The following is an 18,778-nucleotide window of genomic DNA, read 5'->3' on the forward strand; positions in this document are numbered from 1 at the left end:
ACTGAATTTGACAAATGACAGAAGCAGTACAACTGGGATTCAGTTCTTGGTAAAATGTTGATTCATGATTTCTGAAAACCCTACTTTCCAACTTCCCTCAAGCTTACAGGACTTTGCTAAACAGATTAATCTTCCACACTCAAAATCAACTTTTCCTCAAGCACAGCAACACAAGGAGTTTCACTGAGGCATTACAGCCATCTCACTATTGCATCAGTCAACAAGTTTTGTGCGAGTTAAGATGGTTGCAGAAGTTGCGTGTAGTTATTTCCTCTTTTTTTTTTTTTTTACCGAGTTCTTACTAGCTGAGTTTTATTGCATTAATTCTTGACAGTATCCACAAATGATTTATTACTTCCTGTCATGGTCATTCCTGCTAATGAGGCATCATTAGCATACACGGTTACATAAGGACATCTGCCAGAGGTCAGCAGCACTAACCCAGTCAACCACGCCTCCTCCACCTACCCTGATTGGTGTCTTTTTAGGAATTTGTGAGAAGGGTCTTATGGGTTTGACTCAGAGACCATTTAACATTTTGTGTGTGTGTGTGTGTGTGTGTGTGTGTGTGTGTGTTTGTTTGTTTTAAAAAAAAGAGATAAATGCCACTTTTTCAGATCCTGACTGTATATAAAATTATATGGCATATAAAAAATATTTATGACCTAATAAAGGACAAAGAGCAAAGTTTATTTAGTGTGGTTTGAGTCTGGGAGAGATTTGATTATGTTATTTTATGATGTTTCTAAAGTAGTTTACTCTGACTGATTACTGAACTGTGATTATCTGTCAAAATGCTTCTGTACTAATTTGTATATTTGCAAATGTAGCACAGAATAAAAAAAATATTTCATGTGAAATAATGTAATTTTATATACTAACATTCAAAAATTTTGAATGTCATACCATTACAACAGTATGCTATTTGCTGTACTAATTGCACATTATATTCTGACGACACTCTACCTTGTTCTATAGAGTACTTAACTTTATTTGTTTTTCTATGATTAGTATTCTTGTACTTTTGATTAGTTGTATTTATTTACTACAGTAGCAGGTAGCAATGTTTCATTCATTTGGATTTACAAATGAATGAAATGTGAGCTGAACGGTCAGGTTCAGAATGTTACTTCGCAGCCACCGTACTTTTCTGAACGGGAAACGGCGTTTGTTTGTTGTGTTACCTGTTAACATTAGCTAAAGACATGGCGGAATACGCACACGTAAAATCTACCAAACTGGTTTTAAAAGGTCATAATAAAGGGTAAGGGCTATTTTTGCTTTGTGGCATTACCCGATGCCACCTCAACTACTTTTCGGGGCTTATTATGTGCTCTTTTCTCTGCTAGCTTTAATTAATACGCTAGGCTAGGCTAACAGTAATGCTACAAAGAAGAAACTTACCTCTTAGCCCGTAGTTAACCAACATATCTACAGTCTTTAAGGTTGGACAGGAACGTTTTTGAAAAAAGGGCTTTGCAAGTGAAATAATTACCAGTCAAAATAAACAGAAAGATTTAAAGATAAAGCGTGATGTTAAACCACCAACCTGAAGGCTTTACCTAAAGCATAAGTTAACTGGAGTAACATAAACTAATCTGTTAGCAATGTTAAAGAAAGTGTAAGTGAGAGAGAAAGAACTACAAAGAAAAAAAAAACCCACATTATGCAGCATGTGGTTTGCAAAAAAATCATATTTATTATAAGGAACATAAATAACTTCATAAAATGAAAGCTCCAAGCTATAGTTTGGGTTAAAATTCACTGGAGCTGAATACTTTTATGGAGAAACAGAAGTCCTGAAACCCTTTATCCATATTAAGTAATAAATGATAATATTCATTTGGTGTTGCTTAGTATTTAGTATATATTATTTGGTATTATTCCAAGAGAGTGGAAGTTGCATTTCAAGGAAAATGCTTGGATATTGCAAGGTCTATTTTATAATTAAATTTAGCTACTGTACAATTTAAGACATTTTTGATTTTTTTTTGTGTGAAAAAAGTAATAAAATACTAAATTAAAGCAGTCTGCCTATTTACTTGACACAAACATTTTCTTTACATAGGAATATATATATATATATATATATATAACTTTGTAGCTAGCAAGCAGGGTAAAATATACCCACATTAATTTGTCTATTAACTAGTGCTCATTAAGAAGCTGATCTTTTCCATCTTGATATTAATGTCACAGGAAAAAGAAGAAAAACAAAGATAAGAAAAGAAAAGCCACAGATGAAGAGGAAAGGCTTGATATTGTTGGTATGTATATCTTCTGTATTTTACATTAGTATTTTGTCCATTAAGCAGTAAGTGTTCTTTGAGCATACAAACAGCTAAGATCTTTCAGATATAAAAACGAATAAATTAGAGGGGTCTGTTCAAACTCATTCAAACATCAACATTCTTGATACATTCATGACTGAAGGAATATATTCTTCCCTACTGTTAATGTCTCTTAAATTCACAGTAGTGCCGTGCATTATTTAAGCTCTGACATGGACCTTTTTTTCTCACTAGGTGGCTGGTGGTCTGTAAGCAGCTTTGGAGAAATTACAGGAACAGTTGCCATAGAGATGCAGAACAAGTCATACATCCATGCCCTGGATACCGGTCTCTTCACACTTGGTTCACCACACAGAGGTAAGAGGAGAGACTGGGGTTACATCAAAATTTAACTCTGTTTTTTTCAAAGGTTCAGCTATTTCTGCAGCTCATGGCTTATTCTAGAGACAGTCGAAGTTATTAGCTGATAAATAGTGTAAAACTATTTGAAGTCTGTGTCCTGTGCTGTATCTATACAGCATAGAGCTAAATTTCATTCAAGATTTTTTTTTTTTATTATTTGTTTGTTTTAAGCGACATCAGACATTATCATGAAATCTGAACTCAGATTGTGCAAAGAAACTTGGAAGTCCTTAGTGGATAGCGCTAGGCTAGCAGTAGGCTGCCTATACTAAGCAATTATGGATGAGGGTTTGGAATTTAATGTGGTTTAAAATAAGCAGCAAGCTGGAATTATTTCTTCTCAGTCAGTAAGCAACAACATCTACCTACTGTTATCCAGCTTTGTGTTTTCATATGACCATAGCATGCTATTGAAATGTTATTGTCATTGTTTAAAAGCATATTCTTAGGCTTTTGTAATCCTGTACAGCAGCTTATTATTACAGTTAGCCATGTTGCTAATGATTGGCAGTCCAAACGCATGCCAACTAATACAACCGAAAGGTTAGCAAGTAGATCAAGTATGATCCACTAAGGTAATGCTAATATAAACAAAAGAATATGTACATGGATACTCCTTTCCATTCTCCTCTTTTTATAAAAAGGAGTGTGTGAATCTAGGATTTAATTTTTAATGACATGATTCTTCTAGTTTGTGCTCATAGTTATTTATTTTGTGTTCATCACTCTGCCTGCTGTGTTCAGTGTTGTTTTTATATTAGGAGTAAAACAGGAAAGTTATGTGATGTGGCACAACAGTTCCTGTTGAGTCACTAAAGGAAAAAAAGTGATCTATTGTAGATTTAACTGTAAGATCAGCTCCTAGGAACTGTGATTTAGGTTTCACTGGTGTCTATTTTTTTATTTTGTTTTGGGTCTTGTTTTGTTTTTTATGGGACTGTACGAAGTCCGAACCAGAAGTTTCACCCTATTCAAGTTTTGTCCATTCCCTTTGCCTTCCTTACTTTGGGGAAAGGGACAAACAAAGCGGAATGTGGTGAGTTGAGTTTGAGGTGATTACATGTGATGGCAGGCCCCTCAGCTCAGGTCATTTGCACCTCAGATGTGGTCATTAAAGTAGAACTTTGCACTGGGAGCCTGAGCCTGTCGCTGAATTTATGGTATATGACCTCCTGACTTTGCATGTTCGTGGTGGAGTTGAGCTCTCATCACCCCTAACTAGGGCTGTGCGATATGACGAAATATAACTGATGACGTAATTAAAACATAATATGAAACACGTTTCATATTATATCTATCATTTGTTTCGTGGTGTGGCAAAATACACTGTATACAGCGATATTTTTTTCATCGTTTGGATGGTCACTACATGGATGCAGGCACAGAGAATACCAGCATGGCTACTGGGGATGAAGCAGAACCAGGTAGCTCCAAACAGAAGGACCAGTCAAAACAAATCGAGGACCTTATTTCTAAACAAGGGGCTACCTCTGTTCATGGACATGGTTTGGTTATGAAGTGTCTCACATGGACCAGAAAACAGAACTATGCAAATTATGCCACAAATCCGTCCCCACCACAGACAGAATGCAGTCATTAACAAAGCATGCCATAAAACTATTGCTGCAAAAGGTAGCAGTACCATGAATTTATTCCACCAGCTGAAAAGTCTTCCACTGCAAAATGAGACTGTTTAATCTTGGCATGTCCACGTCTCCCCACACATCAAAGAAAATGTTAAATAAATCAGCTGTGATACCTGTGACTATTCCTCGTCAGTTGTTTTTATAGTCACTGTTTACGCTTTTGTTTCTGTAATTTGAGGTTTATTGTAAAATTTTATATGTTAGAAGCATGAAGGAGCACATTCTTAATTTCATTTGTTTTCAGAATCAGAATCGTGTTTATTGGCCAAGTATATGTGCAGACACATACAAGGAATTTGGTTCCGGTAGATGGTGGCTCTCAAGCACAGCAATGTAAAACAAACACACACACACACACACACACACACACACACACACACACGTCTATATATACACATTACACATACATACACAACGCTGTGTAAACCAACTATAAATAACTAATCTAAACTTATATACATAAAATACAGAAATGGAATGAATACTACAGAATGTACATAAGGTGCAGTTGCAGTCTGGCAGTGGGAGCAGTGTGACAGGTCAACTGTTTAGGAGGGAGATGGCAAGGGGAAAGAAACTGTTCCTGTGTCGGGTGGTCCTGGTCTGCAGGCTTCTGTACCGTCTGCCAGAGGGCAGCAGATCCAAAAGTCTGTGACCAGGGTGTGAGGGGTCTGCGATGATTTTCCCTGCCCGTTTCCTGGTTCTTGAGAGGTACAGATCCTGGATGGAGGACAAGGGGGCGCCGATGATCCTTTCTGCTGCCCGTACAGTCCGCTGCAGTCTGTTCCTGTCCTGTTTAGTGGCTGCACCATACCAGACTGTGATGGAGGAGCACAGGACAGACTCAATGACCTCAGTGTAGAACTGGATCAGCAGCTCCTGTGGAAGACTGTACTTCCCCAGTTGTCTCAGGAAGTACATCCTCTGCTGGGTCTTTTTGAGGATGGAGTTGATGTTGGTCTCCCACTTCAGGTCCTGGGAGATGGTGGTACCCAGGAACTTGAAGGTCTTCACAGTCGACACAGGGCTGTCTGAAATGGTGAGGGGGAGCAGAGTTGAGGGATGTCTCCTGAAGTCCACTGTCATCTCTACAGTTTTAAGAGTGTTCAGCTCCAGATTGTGCTGACTGCACCAGAGTACCAGCTGCTCAACTTCCTGCCAGTATGCAGACTCATCACCATCCTGAATGAGGCCAATGACAGTGGTGTCATCTGCAAACTTTAGGAGTTTAACAGCCGAGTTCTTGGAGGTGCAGTCGTTAGTGTAGAGGGAGAACAGCAGTAGTGAGAGGACACATCCTTGATGGGCACCAATACTGAGGGACTGAGTTTCAGAGGTGATCTCCCCCAGCCTCACTTGTTGCTTTCTATCTGTCAGGAAGCTGGTGATCCACTGACAGGTAGCTGGTGACACGCTGAGCTGGGAGAGTTTGGAGGGGAGAAGTTCAGGCACAATGGTGTTAAAAGCCGAACTAAAGTCCACAAACAGGACCCTGGCATAAGTTCCCGGGCGGTTGAGGTGTTCCAGGATGTAATGCAGCCCCATGTTTACTGCATCATCCACCGACCCGTTTGCCCGGTAGGCAAACTGCAGAGGGTCCAGCTGGTGGCCTGTAATGTTTTTCAGATGGGCTAACACCAGTCGTTCGAAGGATTTCATGACCACAGACGTCAAGGCGACAGGTCTGTAGTCATTCAGTCTCAGTTTATTTTGTCTTCTAAATTCTATGGCACTATATGGTTGAAAATAACATTTGTATACCGTGTATTGTGATATGGATGATCTGATATCCTCATGTTGGTGTTGTTCCAGGTTCAACATTGCAAGTGACCAATCACATTGTTGTGACGTTATTCTTTTGCGCGCCAAGCCATTCGTGCATTTATGAAATTCCAATGTTGCAAGGACAATATCAATTCTGCTTACTGTTTATTAAAGGGTTAGGGTTAGGGTCATGGTCCGTTGATCGGCGGACAGAGGCGGTTTCACGCAGCTTTAGAACAGTTTTTTGTTTTACGCCGCTTTTTCCCGAAGTTGCAAAAGTATGACGTCACAATATTCTGATTGGTCACTTGCAACGTTGATCCTGGAACAACATTTAGTATGATGATCTGGGAACAACACCAACACGAGGATATCAGATCAACCATTGTGATATAGCCAAAAAATGTCGTGATATTAGATTTTCCTCATATCGTCCAGCCCTACTCCTAACACAAAAATTTGCATCGCCCTCTCTCTGAGGTCTTATATGATCGGATGATAATTGTACATCTACTAACACAGTGGTTCCCAACCTTTTTTTTGCTAGGCCCCCTTTGTTTTACAAGAAAAATGTCTCAATTCTCAAACATTTAGTAAACAATTAAGCAAATACAAGTAAACTGCAATAAACTACAGGTAGTAATAAAATAAACTACTAACTCTTTTACGCTACGTGCACACCTACACGGGTATTTTTGAAAACGCAGCTGTTTCTGTGCGTTCTGACCTTTCGTCCACACGGAAACGGCGTTTTGAATCACCGAAAACTGAGATTTTTTTAAAACTCCTGTTTTGCGTTTACGTGTGGACGAGGAATACGGAGTTCCTCTCGCAACGTCAAAGGTATGTTCCTTTTTTCACATCACGCTGTGCTCCACATTATTGTTTACATGACATGAATTGCAGAATGGCAGATAGAGACAAAATACTCGCAGTTACTGTCCCTCTATTTACAAAGGCAGAGGCATCACGGTGTAATTATTTTACGTGTAGTTGTTTTTTTCCTGTGTAATAATATTCAACATTGCTATCAATAAATTTTTTCAAAAAATGCCTCTCTGTGCAAAATGGGTTTAAAAAAATAACTGTGGGATACTGTTTGTCCGTGATTTGAACCGAGGGAACAAATCGTGGCAGGATCAGCCTGATATTATTTGTATCCCACTGTAACTTTACTGTATAAAGAGCTAACATCGCCAAAATGTCAGGAGTAGTTAGTCATTACAACAAGTGCTTGTGAACTAAAAATCAAGAATGATACTGTTTGTCTGTGATTTGAACAGCCCAGCGCTGCTTTCGATGCAGGGAAAACCACTTCTGTCGCGGAGATCTACCTCGGCACTTGTGCAGGTGAAGCCAAAGGGAAGATATGCTTCACCATATTTTCTAGTCTTTGGTTTGGAAGGAAGTTGGTTTGGAAACATATTCGGCGATGCTTCATCTCCTGCTTTGCGTTTGTGTGGAAGGAAGCCCCGTCAAAAAAACTGTCCATTATGCTAGCAGTGTCCAAGCGTTCTTTTTTTTTTTTTTTTTTCTTCATACTGCGCCCCCCCTGCAATGGCTCTGCGGCCCCCCTAGGGGGCGGGCCCCACACTTTGGGAACTTCTGTACTAACAGATTAAACAGTGATCATATTGTTCTGTGTCAGAAAGAAAGCGCATACAGGGAGTGCAGAATTATTAGGTAAATGAGTATTTTGTCCACTTCATCCTCTTCATGCATGTTGTCTTACTCCAAGCTGTATAGGCTCGAAAGCCTACTACCAATTAAGCATATTAGGTGATGTGCATCTCTGTAATGAGAAGGGGTGTGGTCTAATGACATCAACACCCTATATCAGGTGTGCATAATTATTAGGCAACGTCCTTTCCTTTGGCAAAATGGGTCAAAAGAAGGACTTTACAGGCTCAGAAAAGTCAAAAATAGTGAGATATCTTGCAGAGGGATGCAGCAGTCTCAAAATTGCAAAGCTTTGAAGCATGATCATCGAACAATCAAGCGTTTCATTCAAAATAGTCAACAGGGTCGCAAGAAGCGTGTGGAAAAACCAAGGCGCCAAATAACTGGCCATGAACTGAGAAAAGTCAAGCGTGCAGCTGCCAAGATGCCACTTGCCACCAGTTTGGCCATATTTCAGAGCTGCAACATCACTGGAGTGCCCAAAAACACAAGGTGTGCAATACTCAGAGACATGGCCAAGGTAAGAAAGGCTGAAAGACGACCACCACTGAACAAGACACACAAGCTGAAATGTCAAGACTGGGCCAAGAAATATCTCAAGACTGATTTTTCTAAGGTTTTCTGGACTGATGAAATGAGAGTGAGTCTTGATGGGCCAGATGGATGGGCCCGTGGCTGGATTGGTAAAGGGCAGAGAGCTCCAGTCCGACTCAGACGCCAGCAAGGTGGAGGTGGAGTACTGGTTTGGGCTGGTATCATCAAAGATGAGCTTGTGGGGCCTTTTCGGGTTGAGGATGGAGTCAAGCTCAACTCCCAGTCCTACTGCCAGTTTCTGGAAGACACCTTCAAGCAGTGGTACAGGAAGAAGTCTGCATCCTTCAAGAAAAACATGATTTTCATGCAGGACAATGCTCCATCACACGCGTCCAAGTACTCCACAGCGTGGCTGGCAAGAAAGGGTATAAAAGAAGAAAAACTAATGACATGGCCTCCTTGTTCACCTGATCTGAACCCCATTGAGAACCTGTGGTCCATCATCAAATGTGAGATTTACAAGGAGGGAAAACAGTACACCTCTCTGAACAGTGTCTGGGAGGCTGTGGTTGCTGCTGCACGCAATGTTGATGGTGAACAGATCAAAACACTGACAGAATCCATGGATGGCAGGCTTTTGAGTGTCCTTGCAAAGAAAGGTGGCTATATTGGTCGCTGATTTGTTTTTGTTTTGTTTTTGAATGTCAGAAATGTATATTTGTGAATGTGGAGATGTTATATTGGTTTCACTGGTGAAAATAAATAATTGAAATGGGTATATATTTGTTTTTTGTTAAGTTGCCTAATAATTATGCACAGTAATAGTCATCTGCACACACAGATATCCCCCTAAAATAGCTAAAACTAAAAACAAACTACAAACTACTTCCAAAAACATTCAGCTTTGATATTAATGAGTTTTTTGGGTTCATTGAGAACATGGATGTTGTTCAATAATACAATTATTCCTCAAAAATACAACTTGCCTAATAATTCTGCACTCCCTGTAGTTATTTTTAGGCTTGTTGTTTCATAATATATCAGTAGTGCTGCAGTAGTCCAAAAGAGCTCTGTATCAGCTCAGGATGCTTTTCTTTGACAGTCATAATAGTAATCACAATAATTAACTCGAGGATTTTTTTTTTCTCAATTGTCTGTAATTTTATAAACAGAACATTTTCTTGTTTGCAACACTTTCAGACTATTTTATGTGTATACTTATCTACATGATGTTGATTATGGGCAAGGATAATTGAAGAGCAGGATTATACGGAGGGGGGGTCACTGTGTACAGTAGGATATAAGTGGTTCTGCTTTTCATTTTGTCGTTTTAAATGAAGATGTAAAGTCTGCAGCTTTTTACTTATTCCATGCTCGTGCAAACTTGAGAAGCAAAAACCTAATCTGGGGTGAGGTTTACCGTAGGCTCCTGGATTCGCCTTCAGTCCACAAAGCAGTAATTACTTACGCAGTAAATCCAGACACCAGACTGAAAAGGCTGAACAGGGGTTGACTTGAGGAGGAGGGTAGAGCCAACTCTGAGTTTTCACCCATTTCTGCCTTCAGGCACTTCTGAGGAAGCGCTTTTCATTGACACAGTCCTCCCAGAACAGAGACCCTACTAACAATTAATTCAGACCACATTTATTGAGAACCTGTGAAAATGGCTGGAAGATTGAAACATCCCAATTCCCTTAGTGGGTCCTCATCCTCTGCATGCGCAAACACCAATTTCCAGTAGATAAAAGAGGGCACAAGCTAGAGCACCGAGAGGGAGATGAAAGATTTCATCGTCTTTACTGAGATTTCTACACTGATGCCACACTGTGGATGTTACAGCCTTTTAGAAATGTTCAGTCACTTACAGGTCAGCGGAAACATGCGGATGTTCTTTTAGCCACCCCACTGGGTCACAGTCAGACATATTCCAAACATAATCAGTGTCTGTTATTCATTAATGCATTCTTTAACATCTCAGAGTCTGCTCGGCGTTGACCTGAATGATGGACTGTGACTGATTGTAAATGTCAGAAAGTAGCCTCATCTCAGGCACCCAGATCAGCACAGCACTACATAACCAGAGGGTCTGCATCATTTATGAAAAACATACATAAGTAAAATACGAAGCGGGTTCAAAGATTCAAAGGTTCAAACTCTAAATATTGAATTAGGACAAACTATGTATAGGGTTCAAAAAATGGAATAAAGCCAAGATTATAATGAGAGCAATAATATAACACTTAAACAATCTGAAGAGGGCCACTGACACCTGTAAAATCTTTAAAAGGCAAATGTTGCTTTGTGTTTCAGATGATGAAGGACCAGATCCTCCCGAACAGTTTACTGCCATCAAGCTCTCAGACACACGGTGAGTATACAAAGATAAACTGCACATTGTTTTTTTCATCTTCTCACCAGCAGATTTATTACCCCATTTCTGCATTTTATATTAAGGATCTGTTTCTATTGTCAAGATGTACACAAGTAATTTACCAGCCCATGGGCGATCAATCCTTGAAGATACGCTGCCTGTTACAGAGCTATTTCTTATGCATTAGTTTCAGTGATAGATCTCAGATTCATACACTAATGTTATTGAACTATTCTTTTCACAGAGAAACACATATTCTGTGGCGAACGTGTTTTGAATATTAGATTAGCCTTTTTTACAAATCTGTTTAGGGTTTTTTTCTTTTTTGCTGTCGCAGGATAGCCTTGAAGTCTGGATATGGAAAGTACCTCGGCATCAGCTCTGAGGGTGTGGTGATGGGGCGCTCTGATGCCATTGGCTCCAGGGAACAATGGGAACCAGTCTTCCAGGATGTGAGTAAATCTTCTAATCGATGTATGCCACCAGTTCAATAATGACATGCAGAGCTGCTGTTTGAGTTTCTTTCTAGTCCAGTGAGTTTTTTTGCAGAAAACAAACGCATCTTTTCAAGATTCCAGATTGGTAGCTTGAGTAGTTTCTGGTGGTGACAGAAAATGTGGCTTAATCCCACAGGTCACAAAACTATTGATTTTATTATTAATGTCAATTTCAGTTATTCTGGCAGACTCATGCTGCGCATATTTGAGTCTGCCAGCAGCAGGGCTGTGAAAGAAGTTTGTTACCTCATGAAGAGGTGTGCAGCGTGCTGAATGCAGCTTGCTGTGGCTTCTGCTCATTGTTTTTTTATCTTGTACTTATATAAAACATGCTGAATACTACAGCCATACAGTGATAAATCCTGAAACCTACTGAATTTTCTGTGATTATGTCAAAATATAACTCAACCCACCAATTAAATGCTGCAGCTGCCAGGAACGTTCACATTGCATTAGCAGTAAGTTGATATGGCCTTTGTTTGTTTTTGTTTAGTTTTCTTTTTGTTTTTGCTGTTGCCACAGTTACCCAGTTTGTATTATTGCAAGTCGCGACTGAACATCTGACATTTATTTTGAAAATTAGAGTTGCTTGATCTCACACTACAGCATCAGCATAATAGGCCAAAACAAGCAGGTGCAGCACCCACACTACCCCTCCTCTTCCTTTGTGTATCATTTACATCCACCTGGAAGCTTGTGATGATCCAACCGAAAACCAACCCGTCGCTATATAATACAATAAATGTCCCTAGCAAGTTGTCGTCAAGCAATTTCACTTGTACAATTATTTGCCTTTTGTGGCTGAATGCTCTCCGACTTCCTATTTTTTCATTGCCGTGTTAGAAGAGACTCTTTTTAATAAAAGGGACAGTGTTTTCAAAGGAACGAGGTTCACATAGATATGGATGGCCAGGCTGCCGAAACATAGAATAGAAAACCTTAGATACTTTATTCTCTGCTAATGAAGCTATCACTCCACTAAATCTAGTAAATGGTTGCACTGGGTTTATCAAACCCTTCTCGATAGAGTACACCAGCCAGATTTAACTGCTAAAGGCACTGGATTAAAATAAGAAAAATAATGATTATGTCATAGTTTCTAATTGCCTTCATTATCAAAGTGGCTGCCAACAAACACTGGAGGGACCCTGGCGTCTTACTTTTAATTGGTGTGCAGCCTTTTAGTCCCTTTACTGTCTGACTTTATACTCTGAAGAGATGATTTGGTTAAAAAGGCAGTCGCACAAATTTAATCAGTGCATTTACTAGCCCGCTAGCAGCAGCACCACTGTGCAGTGAAGTGCAGAGAACATGTGCATGTGAAGATAGAAATCTAAACAAAGATAACAGGCTAAATAAAGATAAAAATTAAAGCATCAGATAATGCTGTGAACACTAAGTTGCTCTACTGATCGCACCGACACAAGTAAGATAATTGACTAAACAATTAGTGGTCTGATAAGACATTTGAATATATTTACTTGGGTTTTCTCTTTTTTTCATATGTTTTGGATACCTTCAAACTTGCAGAAGAATGATAAATGTTTTAATAAGAACTTTATATTCTTGAAATTTGTAAATATTTGTATTTGAAACACAACATGCATATTTTGTGGTTGTGTCACATCGTGTAAAAGGATCGCTTATGTTTTAGTTTCTTTGTTTTGTTTTGGTTTAACCAGCCCCAAAGAGCCCTGATTCATACAACACGCCTCTCGACTGACATTAAGCCCATGGGAGATGGCATTTACCTGAAGTTATGAGCAACTAGCTCATTATGCAGAAAGCATCTACCTTATCACTGCAGCGTGCTGCTTGCCTTCATGCTTTGTTGAAACTATAAACAAGCTGCCCAGCACAACCTTGAAACTCTTTTACATCAAATATTGGGCAACCTTTCATGCCTGTCACAACAACCAATCCCACTGCAATTCTATCTAATCTACCCGACCCCACCCCTCTCCCCATCTCCTGTGTTTTCTTTTTGTTCTGCTTCAGGGTAAAATCGCTTTCCTGGCAGCAAATAGCTGTTTCATTTCCTACAGTGACAACGGGGACATTGTGGCCAAGAGCAAGACAGCAGGGGATGGCGAGATGGTGAAGGTGATGTGTAAATAGTGTTCTTCCACAAGGTTGCACGTTAATCCTTTGATTTTAAGCATGCAATCTCTGTAGGGGTCTGACTGTTAAGTGGGAAGGGGGAAATGTTGTGACCTCACTTCATGGAGTTCAAGGTATTGATATGTAACGCACCACTTCCCTCCTGCGCCTCTCTTTCTCTCTCTCCCTCTTTCTTTCTTCTTTCTCTTTGTTTTTTGTTTTTTTTCCCACTGGACAAAGAACAGATCCGAACTTGTGCAGAACGAGAGGTCAAGCGTAAAGATGACATTGCAGATGAGGACAGGGGCAACGTGAAGTCCTGCGAGATCAATTATGTGTACGTAACCTCTGCTGTTTATAAGCGGTGCTTATGAAATGTGTAAGCAGCCCAAACAAAGACTAATGAAGGAAAAATGTTAAGTTCTCTTATATTTTCTTTGGAATCTTCTCCGTTAGAAAGGTTATCGTAAGTTAGAATAAGTAAATGTTATAATTACCTGTTATTCTTTGCTAAGTTCAGTAGATGCTTTTGTTCTCCTTTAATGTGAAGTTTAACTAGACGTTTCTGTTCTCTTTCAAAATAGGCCTGTGAAAAAGAGGACGTTGTAATTTATTGACGTCCATAACCAGAAAAAGCAGCTGCATGTACCACGGCCCACTACTTTAAAAAAAAAAAAAAAAGGCTTGTAGCAAGCAGTGAAACACAGATAAGCTGATGTGCTTATGTGAGGCGTTGCAAGATGGTTAAAATGATAGGAAAAGAGGGATATCTGACAGGGAAATACTGTGTCTATAGCAAAGCTATAGGTATCAGTCAGTGTGAGGTCTCATCGATAAGCTGCTCAAAAAACAACGTTTAACCTCCAGTGTTTACAACGTCATAAAAACATTACATTTAAAGGCATTCATTAAGAGGTACCAGGTACTTTTTTAGTACCTACTTTACTGGGTTTCCAAGTGAGTGGAGTCGCATGCCACTGATTGGCCAGCCAGTGGCATCACTGTTGTGAAAGCAACTTTTTGAAACCCAACAACAAGGGAAACAGCAGCATGAAAACCAACACCGTGTCTTTGAGTCTGACTAAAAGCTGTAGACGGAGCAGCAGATGTACCATCGCCTCAACGTTCTTCATTGTTTTGTTGTGTTTGTGTCGCATACAAATGACATCAAAAGACTTTTGGCCATGTTGCTACGGCGACCTGACACACATTGAGGTGGCTCTCAGTTGTAATGGAAAACAACCAAAACCAGATTGAGCCGAGTAGGTACTAGTGGAAAAGAGGGATAACACTTCTTTTATATGACATATCATTTGTAATATTTCAGCGTAAGTAAATCATCTGAACCCCGACCACACTGCTGGTCACAACTTCTCGATGTTCCAAACAGTGAGCTGCATCTACACATGATGCTTCGGTTTCAGAGGTTAGAAGACTGAAGAATGCCCAATTTAAAATCGTTATGTTAGAAAAGGCCAAAGCTTAATGCCCGTTGGGTTAATCTCTGCATCCACACAGGAAACGATTCGTGTCGAGGTCACGATCAGAGATCATAGAAAACCACTGCCTTCGGCTTGGTGATGATGTCACTACTGTGGAAACACACTAGCAACCAGACGTTAGGAGCTCTCAAGATAAACTTTAGCACAGGATACTGGTGATTGCCATATGGCAGAGTAGTAAATACATTCAGAGGGTTGCCTAGACAACCCGATCCTGGACCAACCATCAGCTTCAAAATGATCATCACCTTTTTCCGTCCCATTTTCTGTAAATCATAAACTCTGCTTTGATACACTTTCTTTGTAAAAAATTCATACTGCTAATAGAATTTGTCTTACAAGCACTTGATGCTTCCTATCAGTAATTAAATTTAATATTTTGCAATAATTTGACATTTTACAGTTTCAACCGAGCACCATCTGCCTCCCCAAAACCAGGGAGGAAAATAAAAGAAAACAAACAGTAATTTCTTTATCCTCACAATTATCTTAAAGTGTCAGTCTCTACTGACAAGATTTGAACAGCAAAAACACTTGCCTGGGTGTGAAGAAGATCACGCCTAAAGGATCTGCCTCATCAATCCAATGCCTTTAAAGGCACAATTGATGGTCTGCTGTAAAAGCGTGATGAGAAGGCAGGCAGCGGCGCATTTTCGCTTCCAATGCTTCAAGTGTTTTATATACAGCCTGTCTGTGGCCTATTAAGTTCCGGGCAATATGTCTGAAGCTGTGTTTTTGTTAGTTTTTTTTACTTGGCATGCTTTGGCTTTCGTTGGCCACTATTATTTGTTTTAGATGAATGCGGGGGAAATGGACTCATCTTGCTGACATGTTGATAATGGCTGCCCTTGAGCCTGTGTCTTGATGTAGTGTTTAGCGTCTGAAATGCTTTTCAGGATGGAGTGTGCCTTGGGAACGGCAAAATGCAGGCAGAATGGGAGAGAAAGTAAATATCGGAGAGTTTTCCGACACACTGCCGCGCTTGTTTATGAAGGTTTTGTCTGAGATATTTAAGTATGTTGTTAAGGTGGCTTATATTAAAATGAGGGATTATTTTAAGCTTTTTTCCAGGGACTTTATGATATTCAGGTGAAGCTTATTCAGATGCACAGCAACATGTATTAATTAAAGGGGAAATCCAACTACCCACTTCAACGCTTCCAGCAGCTGAGTATTTAAATAAGAGCACTGTATGTGTGGTCGCTGGTGGCAGCTGGTAGGCTTAACCACTCAGCCTTTTGCTGTTTAGGTGCCACTGTCAACATTTAGATAATACTTGAGAGCATTATTTGGAATTATTTTTTAAGGTTTTAGCTGCTTATGAAGCCTTGATGTCATTGAACATTTCTGTGTGTGTGTGTGTGTGTGTGTGTGTGTGTGTGTGTGTGTGTGTGTGTGTGTGTGTGTGTGTGTGTGTGTGTGTGTGTGTGTGTGTGTGTGTGTGTGTGTGTGTGTGTGTGTGTGTCTTACAGGAAGAAGTTTCAGAGTTTTCAAGATCGAAGGCTCAGGGTTAATGAGGGTGACGCCACTGTCCTAAAGAAAGCCAGGACGGATGGAAAATTTCACGAAGCTTTGCTCGACAGGTGTGAAAATAAGTGTATTATATCCTTACTGTCAGCCACTTACGCTTCTTTTAATGAGCGCTCTCTGTTAAGGGATCTTCTTTCCCAAATGAGTGTTTCTACCTGAAGTTATTAAATTCAAAGTGCCAGAGGAGTGTTTTGTGTAAAAAGAAAGCACTCAGGTACTGCAGAGGCCTGTGTGTTCACACACTGTGTAATACAAAGCAATGAAAAGGTGGCATTCAAGATCAGCATGTGTGCATTCAAAATCCACTTTATTCCTGCACTTCACTTCTGTTTGTGATTCCCTTTCAAAGATAAAGCTGATAGCAGTTTTACATCTCTAAATGAAGATTTGCTTTGGAAAAAATCTCAGTTGAAAAATTCAAGTGGGATTCAAGGGTTTAGAAAAAAACTGAAGGGTATATATATTTTTGTTTCTTTTCTGATTTAGTTTTTTTACACAGTGAAATTTTCAGAGGTTTTATCCTGTTGTGTTGGCATAATCTTTATCTACTCTTATAGTATATAAAGTCTTACACAAATCAGTTCTCTGTAGTTACCATTTAGAGCAGTTTTTAAATTCAAGTTATTCTAATCATGGAATTAATACACGTATTATTTGCACTGATTAACCCTGAATATAAGATGTCCTTTTTTTTTTTTTTTTATTGCAGGCGAAGCAAAATGAAAGCAGACAGGTACTGCAAGTGAAGAATGTGGATTGCTGTCATGCCTTTGTAAATGAATGCATTTTATAGATTTGATCATATGACATCGGATTATGACTGTGAGTGTTTTATGTATTTTGAATAAACTTTTAAACTTTATTTTGTTTTGTGTCCTTTTTTACAGCCATGTTCATCTTTGTGAGATTCTTTGCTTTGCTTTGCTCTGGAGAAAAATTGTGTCTAATGTTTGTGGAATGCTTTTGCAACCTTTGATAGGAATCAAATGGCCTGTATAGTGGTATTTGATATGTGAACTATGAAGATTATTTAGTGGGAAATTAACTACAGGCTGATGTTTAACTAAGCTTTAATGAAAGGCAGCAATACCTAATTCGTTAATCTATAACTTAGTTTGACAGTACTCTGTGTGCTTCAGTATTTGCAATGATTTTATGCAATAAGGGTACATGAATGCAACTCAAAAGAGGTAGTGAATTCACTTACACAACTCAGCATGTGTTTTACCCTCCACTGCAGGCATTTATCCTTTTGGCCTATTGATGCATTACTAAATGGGCACACTGGGCACAGGATTATGGGGGCATAGATATTACACGTTTTCACCTGCAAAATATCTATGTGAATGAAACCTAGTCTAGAATGAGTTATAAAATGAATACAATCAGTTACAAAATACTTCTTTTGTGCTGGTGATCTCACTGTTTTAGGATGTGTATTCATTTCAGTTCACCCCCCATAGTTAGACATGGGGGGTGAACAGATATTTTCTTAAATGTATCCTCACTTGTTGAGTTAGCCACAACCTAATTGTTGTCCATAGTCCCTACCTGTAGTCAGAATTATAAAGAACCTTTAGAAAAAAAACTGTCAGCATTACAAAAATGAAAAGAAAGCGAAATAACAGACATAAAAAAACAAACCATAGAAGGATAAAATCAATGGAGACAAAAGTGATTATCAATCAAACATCTTTTAAACTGTGTTTAAAAGCTGTAGATGGTCTGCTGTCTAATACTAGTTTGTATAGAGCTCCACTGTTGCACAACCTTTACAGAAAATGCACACTGACCACAAGAGCTCTGCCTCAAAGGAAAAATACAGGCTTGTCAAACGTCTTTGATTCCTGTTTACACTGGCAATGAAGTAACTAAATGTTGAAGAAGCCACATAAGGTAATTTTCTTATAAATAGGACATGACCATATATATATGTATAGCTAGATATATATATATATATATATATACATATGTATACATACATATACGTGGTCAAGGGTTGTTTTTATACAGAAGTGAAAAAGGACACGTGATGATTTGCATTTATTTTTCTCATGTGACAGCCACTTATGACCAGTTACTGTAATCTGATTACTTTTTCCAAGTAATTTGTAAAAGTAAGGGATTACTATTGCAGGTGAAAATAGACTTAAGAGCAACAGTACTTAGTGGTCCTGAATCTTTGACTTTATGTTTTGCTATGTAAAAATATTTTATTTTGTATGCTGGAATATGGAGAAAATAGGTTTAAATGTTAAAAACATTTCTTCAAGTCAGAGAATGTTTCATATAATTTCATTTTTACTTGATGCAAAAAAGTTAAAAGATTCAAACTAATAAAACAAGTTTTAAAAAAACTTTTTCATTTGATTTAATTGTATATAATGGATTATGCAGGAAAAAATAGAATTGGGCTGAAAGGTCTATTGCTATATAACGTTTTCAGGTTGTGCATCATGTT

General features: G+C 39.0%; 1 protein-coding gene across 1 annotated transcript; it reads left to right on the plus strand.

Annotated features, from left to right (window-relative positions):
• The first annotated feature begins 1,141 nt into the window (after window positions 1-1,141).
• On the plus strand, window positions 1,142-17,179 carry frg1 (FSHD region gene 1). The gene is made up of 9 exons (XM_085276456.1): window positions 1,142-1,264; window positions 2,200-2,267; window positions 2,526-2,648; window positions 10,628-10,685; window positions 11,026-11,140; window positions 13,184-13,288; window positions 13,531-13,622; window positions 16,260-16,370; window positions 17,027-17,179. The coding sequence occupies exons 1-9, from the start codon at window positions 1,206-1,208 to the stop codon at window positions 17,061-17,063; spliced, it is 768 nt and encodes a 255-aa protein (XP_085132582.1). The 5' UTR covers window positions 1,142-1,205; the 3' UTR covers window positions 17,064-17,179.
• The last annotated feature ends 1,599 nt before the right edge of the window (window positions 17,180-18,778 follow it).

The sequence above is a fragment of the Mchenga conophoros genome, linkage group LG6, assembly GCF_057382185.1.
Source record: "Mchenga conophoros isolate Kocher_MC1m ecotype Shallow Benthic linkage group LG6, M_conophoros_male_GT1.1, whole genome shotgun sequence".
Lineage (NCBI taxonomy): Eukaryota > Metazoa > Chordata > Actinopteri > Cichliformes > Cichlidae > Mchenga > Mchenga conophoros.